Source organism: Apteryx mantelli, chromosome 2 (genome assembly GCF_036417845.1).
Source record: "Apteryx mantelli isolate bAptMan1 chromosome 2, bAptMan1.hap1, whole genome shotgun sequence".
Classification (NCBI taxonomy): domain Eukaryota; kingdom Metazoa; phylum Chordata; class Aves; order Apterygiformes; family Apterygidae; genus Apteryx; species Apteryx mantelli.
In genome coordinates, this window is record NC_089979.1 from 1,480,516 (window position 1) to 1,489,427 (window position 8,912).

General features: G+C 58.7%; 2 protein-coding genes across 2 annotated transcripts; both read left to right on the top strand.

Moving 5' to 3' along the window:
* Positions 1 to 747: 747 nt before the first annotated feature.
* On the top strand, positions 748 to 1,044 carry LOC136991453 (feather beta keratin-like). The gene has a single exon (XM_067292586.1). It carries the CDS (start codon positions 748 to 750, stop codon positions 1,042 to 1,044), a length of 297 nt encoding a protein of 98 aa, XP_067148687.1.
* A 5,708-nt stretch (positions 1,045 to 6,752) lies between these two features.
* On the top strand, positions 6,753 to 7,049 carry LOC136991454 (feather beta keratin-like). Its single transcript, XM_067292587.1, has one exon. It carries the CDS (start codon positions 6,753 to 6,755, stop codon positions 7,047 to 7,049), a length of 297 nt encoding a protein of 98 aa, XP_067148688.1.
* Positions 7,050 to 8,912: the final 1,863 nt, after the last annotated feature.

Consider the following 8,912-nt stretch of genomic DNA (forward strand, 5'->3'; position numbering starts at 1 on the left):
GGCAAGGAAAACCAACCCACGCTTCATTACTTGCGAGGGTTTGCGCCTTCAAGAGCACCTGCATCCAAAAGGCCGTCATGCGCAAAGGCCGTCCCATCGCCTCCGGCGCTCCGCCACCAGCATAAAAGCCCAGGCAACGCAGCACTCCCTCACACACTTCTCCTCCCGCCTTCTCCTCCTCCACGAACAAGGTGAGTCGCAACCTCCGGACCCTTCTTCGCCCAACTCCTTTCTCCCCTCACACACACTGCCCGGCACATACTCCCTCCTATGCCCTACTCTCCCTTCCCTCGCTCGCCTCCTTCTCACCCAAGGGCCAAGCTGCCGCAAGCTCTCGCAGACAGACAGCCTGCCCTTTCCCTCACCTTCCTCGTGGGCTACGCGCTCGCACACAAGCTGCCCTCTGCCTCTGACACACCAACTCCCTCACTGCCTCCTTCCTCTTCGACACCCTCTCACTCGGCCCACACCTCTCACCTCCACCTCTGCCCGCACGCAGCGACAGCACACGAGCCGTCGCGCTACTGCGCACAGCCCCTCCGCCACCTGCCCCACGCACCGAGCAGACAAACCTGCACCCTCTGCACGGGCAACCCTCGGCACGCACCTGCAGCACCCCTTCCGCATCCCAACACCCCTGCTCCACACACACACAGCACAGGCCCCCCACTCCCTTCGCCTCCTCACACGCGCCTCCTCACACTTTCTCAACACCCCCTCTTCCAGGACCCTCTCCACAACACAGACATGGCCTGCTACGACCTCTGCAGCCCCTGCGGACCCACCCCGCTGGCTAACAGCTGCAGCGAGCCCTGCGTCAGGCAGTGCGAGCACTCCCGCATTGCCATCCAGCCTCCCACCCTTCTCGTCACCCTGCCCGGACCCATCCTCACCTCCTTCCCCCAGAACACCGCCCTCGGATCCACCACTGCAGCTGCCTTGGGTGACGCTCTTGCTGCTCAGGGAGTGCCCATCTCCTCCGGACGCTTCACCTTCGGCGACCTTAGCTGCTTCCCCTGCGGGAGAGGCTGCAACCCCTGCTAAGGCACCTCCCCACCACCACCAACAACACCCTGCAACGCTCCGGACCCACTGAGCACGTGCCTCCGTGACACCGGCAACACAGGGGCTCACCAGCCACGCCTCTGCCTCTCCAGCAAGACACCAAGCAAGCAAGCGGGCAAGGCGCACAGCCTCACCTCTTGCAGACACGCACAAGGCACCTCCTGCTCTTCTCCCACTTCCTTCCTGGCATCGCCCCTTCTCCTGCTTCCACCGCTCTCCCGCAAATGCACGTGCTCCCAAGGCTAAGCCCGTGACGGACCGCCTACGAGACACTTCCCCCACGCCCCATGAAGACCTCTGTGCTCTGCCAGTATCCGCTGCGCACAGCCAGGCCACACTGGTGCTCCTCCTACTTCCACCTCACACCGCCTCCCGGACACTTTCCCATCCTTCCTCTCACTCTTTTCCAGCAATAAACGTCTGCTGCATCCCACATGGAGACGCCTCCTCTGCCTTTCTTCTCACAAGGCTCTTCCAGTCTCTCCACACACAAACACAGGGCTCTCGAGGACAGCGGGGTGCCCGCGTGGCTGCCTGCGTGCCTGGCAGACAAGGGGCCTGCTTCTACCCCCTTCAAGATGGCCACCAGCAAGCCCGTCCCAACACAAGCACACCCATGCGCACACACAGCCTGCCAGCGGCCACCAGACACCTGCCCCACCAGCGCCAGCACCTCTCCCTAGAAAAAAATCACCAACAGCCATGCTGGCCTCCACGGTCCCTTCCAGCGCACGACACAACACCCTCCCTTCACCAAACAAGGCCTTGCACACACTAAGGCCCCTCCGCCCAGGGCTCTCACGCAACCCCACCCTGCCTCCACACACTCCACCAACTCTCCGCCTCACCACCACTTTCGAGCCCTCACAAGCAACACTCCCACACAAGCCCAAGGAAACGCTGCACAGTAGGGAAGACAAACAAAGGGCCAATAAAAGAACAAAGCAGCAAACACACCTCATTTCCCCACAACTAGCGGCGTAACTGGCCTCACTTACACAAGGCAATTGACACAGAATCACAGAATCGCTGAGGTTGGAAGGGACCTCTGGAGATCAGCTAGTCCAAGCCCCCTGCTCAAGCAGGGTCACCTCGAGCATGTAGCACAGGATTGCGTCCAGGCGGGTTTTGAATATCTCCAGAGAAGGAGACTCCACAACCTCTCTGCGCAACCTGTTCCAGTGCGCTCTCACCCTCACAGTGAAAAAGTATTTCCTCATGTTCAGATGGAATTGTCTGTGTTTCAGTTGGTGCCCGTTGCCTCGCGTCCTGTCGCTGGGCACCACTCAAAAGAGTCTGCTCCCATCCTCTTGACACCCTCCCTTCAGATATTTGTACACATTAATAAGATCCCCTCTGTCTTCTCTAGACTAAACAGACCCAGCTCTCTCAGCCTTTCCTCAGAAGAGAGATGCTCCAGTCCCCCCATCATCTTTGTAGCCCTTCGCTGCACTTGCTCCAGTAGTGCCACATCTCTCTTGTACTGGGCAGCCCAGAACTGGACACACTACTCCAGATGTGGCCTCACCAGCGCTGAGGAGAGGGGGAGAATCACCTCCCTCCACCTGCTGGCAACACTCTTCCTGATGCACCCCAGCAGACCATTGGCCTTCTTGGCCACAAGGCCACATTGCTGCCTCATGCTTCACTTGGTGTCCACCAGCGCTCCCAGATCCTTCTCCGCAGAGCTGCTTTCCAGCAGGGCAACCCACAACCTGTCCTGGTGCATGCCGTTACTCCTCCCTAGGTGCAGGACCCTGCACTTGCCTTTCTTCAGCTTCAGGAGGTTCCTCTCCGCCCACCTCTCCAGCCTGGCCAGGTCTCTCTCAATGGCAGCACAGCCTTCTGGTGTATCCGCCACTCCTCCCAGTTTTGCATCGTCAGCAAACTTGCTGAGGGTGCACTCTATCCGTTCATCCAGGTCATTGATGTAGAAGTTGAACAAGACTGCACCCGCTACTGACCCCTGCGGGACACCGCTAGCTACAGGCCTCCAACTAGACTCTGCCCCGCTGAGCACAACCCTCTGAGCTCTGCCATCCAGCCACTTCTCAAGCCACCTCACTGGCCACTCTTCTAGCCCACACTTCCTGAGCTTGCCTAGGAGGATGTTATGGGAGACAGTGTCAAAAGCCTTGCTGAAGTCAAGGGAGACAACATCCACTGCTCTCCCCTCAACCAGCCAGCCACTCATTCCATCAGAGAAGGCTATCAGGTTGGTTAAGCATGAGTTCCCCTTGGGGAAGCCATGCTGACTACTCCTGATCACCACCTTTTCCTCCACATGCTCGCACAGGGCCTCCAGGATGAGCTGCTCCATCACCTCTCCAGGGATCGAGGTGAGCCGGACTGGCCTCTACTTTCCCGCGTCCTCCTTATTGCCCTTTTTGAAGACATTGGGCTGACATTGGCTTTCTTCCGGTCTTCAGGCACCTCTCCTCTTCTCCATCACCTTTCAAAGGTGAGGCAGAGTGGCTTAGCAATAACGTCCGCCAGCTCCCTCAGCACTCCTGGGTGCATCCCATCGGGGCCCATGGATTTGGGCGCGTCAGCTTTGCCTAAATCATCTCTAACACCATCCTCCTCAACCAAGGGAAAGTCTTCCATTCCCCACACTCTCTCTCTTGCCTCCAGGGTCTGCCATTCCTCACGGCTGGCCTGAGCAAGAAACACTGAAGCAAAGGCGGCATTCAGCAACTCTGCCTTCTCTGCATCCTTCCTCACCAGGGCACCCGCCCCATCCAGCAGCGCGCCCACATTTTCCCTAGTCTTCCTTTTGCTGCTCATGTATTTGAAGAAGCCCTTCTTGTTGCCCTTGACATCTCTCGCCACATTTAATTCCAAACGGCCCTTGGCCTTCCTCGGCGCATCCCTGCATACTCTGACAACGTTCCTATAGTCCTCCCAAGTGGCCCGTCCGCCTTTCCACATTCCCTATACTTCCTTCTTCTGTCTGAGTTTTGCCAGGAGCTCCTTGCTCATCCATGCAGGTCTCCTGCCTCCTTTGCTTCACTTCCTACTCAGAGGGATGCTCCCACCTTGAGCTTGGAGGAAGTGATGCTTGAATATTAACCAACTCTCTCGCACCCCCCTTCCTTCTAGGGCCCTGTGACGGTGTGCTCCTTCCCCCCCACTGATGTGCTCTCTCCCCCTCAACCTGACCTCCCTGTAAACAGCACGTATGTAGGGGCTGGTTGAGCATGCGCCAGCTAAGGCCCGTCTAGTATGCAAATATGACTAGGAGTCAATCATCTCCCCCCCCAGAAAGAGGGGGCAGCCCAGAGCCCATTGAGCTCTCCTGCATGGCAGCGGGCTGCACTGCAGAACCTCCCCTTGAGCAGGGACGCCTCTCAAGGTTACTCCTCGAGGTTGAGAGATTCCTTACCCGCAAAAGATCCTCAATAAGTGATTAATAGCATGCTGAACTTTTGTGAACTTCGGGAAACTTTCCTGAGTTATATCTCTGACTAATTGCGCACACAATCCCTTAGACATAAACCGTTGACCAAGTCTGGGACTAGGACTGGATCCAGCCGCACCTAGGCTCCTCTCCGAAGGAGTTTAGAAAGCAAGGGGGTCCAGTCTGATCCTTGTGACTCAGTGGGAGGGTCTCCGTTGCACACGCATCTGACCCTGTCCTTCATGCAGTAAATAACTGAGTGAACCTTGCCAATCGAACCTCATTAAATCGTTCTTATTTACGATTGAACTTTGTTAAGTCGCTGTCTTACTGCAATAAACGTAGTGCTGCTTCCCTCTTACGAGTGAAGCGCATCACTCCTTTCGTGACAGGCCCTAACCCATGCGATTCCTCCAAGGAGCTCCCTGAAGAGGACAAAGTTTGCTCTCCCGAAGTCAACGGTTGCGATCCTACTCAGTGCCCTGCCTCCTCCTCGCAGCACCCGGAATTCCACCATCTCATGGGCACTGCAGCCAAGGCTGCCCCCAACCTTCACGTCTTCAACCAGTCCTCCTTTGTTTGGTAGTACGAGGTCCAGCAGCACACCTCTCCTTGGTGCCTCCTCCAACACCTGTGTCAAGAAGTTGTCATCAACGCTCTGCAGGAAACCATGCCCCATGCACGCCTGCGCTTCCCCGCCGCAATGGACAGACGCAAGCCTCTCCCATCCAACACCACTCACAGCACTGCCCTCACCCCTTTGCACTCACCCAGACACCACACCCTAAATGCCCTTGCTCGCCTGCCACACGCCCCATCTCACACTCACACTCCACCTCTGCCTCTCACAACACTCACCACCTCTCCCAAACCTCCACAGCCCTTGCAAGGGCACCCGCATCAACGACTGCCCTGTGACACACAAAGACCACCCTGGCAACGGGCTGCCGGCAGCAAAGGCGACCCCAAGCAGTGGCCAGCACCGCCTTCTCGCCAGAAGCACGCACTACGGCTTGCTAACACAGAACCAGGCCGACGGACAACAACGGCCTTCTCTTGCAAACACCCTTCCTCCCCTTCCTCCATTGCCACTCCCACGCACCGCCACACGACCGCAGAAGACAAAACACGCAGCCTCCTTTCGCACAACTGACACCTTGCACCCAACACACACGGCAACCCACCACCGTAGCCAACCTGACCACAAAGGCAAGGACTAAAGAAGGCAGCCAACATGATCGCAGGGGCAGGGCCGCATGGCCAACACTCCTGGCAACGCCACGCCAGCCTCCCTGCTGGCAGACAAAATCGGGGGCCCTCCTCACAACGCACACCCAAACCACACCACACAACTGCCACACGCTCACCTCACTGACGACACCCGGCCTCTCCTACACTTTGGCAACTACGTCCGCCCGCCCGCCCGCCCTGACACGCACCTGCCACCAAAATCCTACGGCCTTAATAGGCTCCCTTGAAAGGGACCGCTGCCCCATAATGGGCACCTCCGAAACACCAGGAAATGAAAAGGCAGCGTTGCGGCAAGGAAAACCAACCCACGCTTCATTACTTGCGAGGGTTTGCGCCTTCAAGAGCACCTGCATCCAAAAGGCCGTCATGCGCAAAGGCCGTCCCATCGCCTCCGGCGCTCCGCCACCAGCATAAAAGCCCAGGCAACGCAGCACTCCCTCACACACTTCTCCTCCCGCCTTCTCCTCCTCCACGAACAAGGTGAGTCGCAACCTCCGGACCCTTCTTCGCCCAACTCCTTTCTCCCCTCACACACACTGCCCGGCACATACTCCCTCCTATGCCCTACTCTCCCTTCCCTCGCTCGCCTCCTTCTCACCCAAGGGCCAAGCTGCCGCAAGCTCTCGCAGACAGACAGCCTGCCCTTTCCCTCACCTTCCTCGTGGGCTACGCGCTCGCACACAAGCTGCCCTCTGCCTCTGACACACCAACTCCCTCACTGCCTCCTTCCTCTTCGACACCCTCTCACTCGGCCCACACCTCTCACCTCCACCTCTGCCCGCACGCAGCGACAGCACACGAGCCGTCGCGCTACTGCGCACAGCCCCTCCGCCACCTGCCCCACGCACCGAGCAGACAAACCTGCACCCTCTGCACGGGCAACCCTCGGCACGCACCTGCAGCACCCCTTCCGCATCCCAACACCCCTGCTCCACACACACACAGCACAGGCCCCCCACTCCCTTCGCCTCCTCACACGCGCCTCCTCACACTTTCTCAACACCCCCTCTTCCAGGACCCTCTCCACAACACAGACATGGCCTGCTACGACCTCTGCAGCCCCTGCGGACCCACCCCGCTGGCTAACAGCTGCAGCGAGCCCTGCGTCAGGCAGTGCGAGCACTCCCGCATTGCCATCCAGCCTCCCACCCTTCTCGTCACCCTGCCCGGACCCATCCTCACCTCCTTCCCCCAGAACACCGCCCTCGGATCCACCACTGCAGCTGCCTTGGGTGACGCTCTTGCTGCTCAGGGAGTGCCCATCTCCTCCGGACGCTTCACCTTCGGCGACCTTAGCTGCTTCCCCTGCGGGAGAGGCTGCAACCCCTGCTAAGGCACCTCCCCACCACCACCAACAACACCCTGCAACGCTCCGGACCCACTGAGCACGTGCCTCCGTGACACCGGCAACACAGGGGCTCACCAGCCACGCCTCTGCCTCTCCAGCAAGACACCAAGCAAGCAAGCGGGCAAGGCGCACAGCCTCACCTCTTGCAGACACGCACAAGGCACCTCCTGCTCTTCTCCCACTTCCTTCCTGGCATCGCCCCTTCTCCTGCTTCCACCGCTCTCCCGCAAATGCACGTGCTCCCAAGGCTAAGCCCGTGACGGACCGCCTACGAGACACTTCCCCCACGCCCCATGAAGACCTCTGTGCTCTGCCAGTATCCGCTGCGCACAGCCAGGCCACACTGGTGCTCCTCCTACTTCCACCTCACACCGCCTCCCGGACACTTTCCCATCCTTCCTCTCACTCTTTTCCAGCAATAAACGTCTGCTGCATCCCACATGGAGACGCCTCCTCTGCCTTTCTTCTCACAAGGCTCTTCCAGTCTCTCCACACACAAACACAGGGCTCTCGAGGACAGCGGGGTGCCCGCGTGGCTGCCTGCGTGCCTGGCAGACAAGGGGCCTGCCCTCTACCCCCTTCAAGATGGCCACAGCAAGCCCGTCCCAACACAAGCACACCCATGCGCACACACAGCCTGCCAGCGGCCACCAGACACCTGCCCCACCAGCGCCAGCACCTCTCCCTAGAAAAAAATCACCAACAGCCATGCTGGCCTCCACGGTCCCTTCCAGCGCACGACACAACACCCTCCCTTCACCAAACAAGGCCTTGCACACACTAAGGCCCCTCCGCCCAGGGCTCTCACGCAACCCCACCCTGCCTCCACACACTCCACCAACTCTCCGCCTCACCACCACTTTCGAGCCCTCACAAGCAACACTCCCACACAAGCCCAAGGAAACGCTGCACAGTAGGGAAGACAAACAAAGGGCCAATAAAAGAACAAAGCAGCAAACACACCTCATTTCCCCACAACTAGCGGCGTAACTGGCCTCACTTACACAAGGCAATTGACACAGAATCACAGAATCGCTGAGGTTGGAAGGGACCTCTGGAGATCAGCTAGTCCAAGCCCCCTGCTCAAGCAGGGTCACCTCGAGCATGTAGCACAGGATTGCGTCCAGGCGGGTTTTGAATATCTCCAGAGAAGGAGACTCCACAACCTCTCTGCGCAACCTGTTCCAGTGCGCTCTCACCCTCACAGTGAAAAAGTATTTCCTCATGTTCAGATGGAATTGTCTGTGTTTCAGTTGGTGCCCGTTGCCTCGCGTCCTGTCGCTGGGCACCACTCAAAAGAGTCTGCTCCCATCCTCTTGACACCCTCCCTTCAGATATTTGTACACATTAATAAGATCCCCTCTGTCTTCTCTAGACTAAACAGACCCAGCTCTCTCAGCCTTTCCTCAGAAGAGAGATGCTCCAGTCCCCCCATCATCTTTGTAGCCCTTCGCTGCACTTGCTCCAGTAGTGCCACATCTCTCTTGTACTGGGCAGCCCAGAACTGGACACACTACTCCAGATGTGGCCTCACCAGCGCTGAGGAGAGGGGGAGGATCACCTCCCTCCACCTGCTGGCAACACTCTTCCTGATGCACCCCAGCAGACCATTGGCCTTCTTGGCCACAAGGCCACATTGCTGCCTCATGCTTCACTTGGTGTCCACCAGCGCTCCCAGATCCTTCTCCGCAGAGCTGCTTTCCAGCAGGGCAACCCACAACCTGTCCTGGTGCATGCCGTTACTCCTCCCTAGGTGCAGGACCCTGCACTTGCCTTTCTTCAACTTCAGGAGGTTCCTCTCCGCCCACCTCTCCAGCCTGGCCAGGTCTCTCTCAATGGCAGCACAGC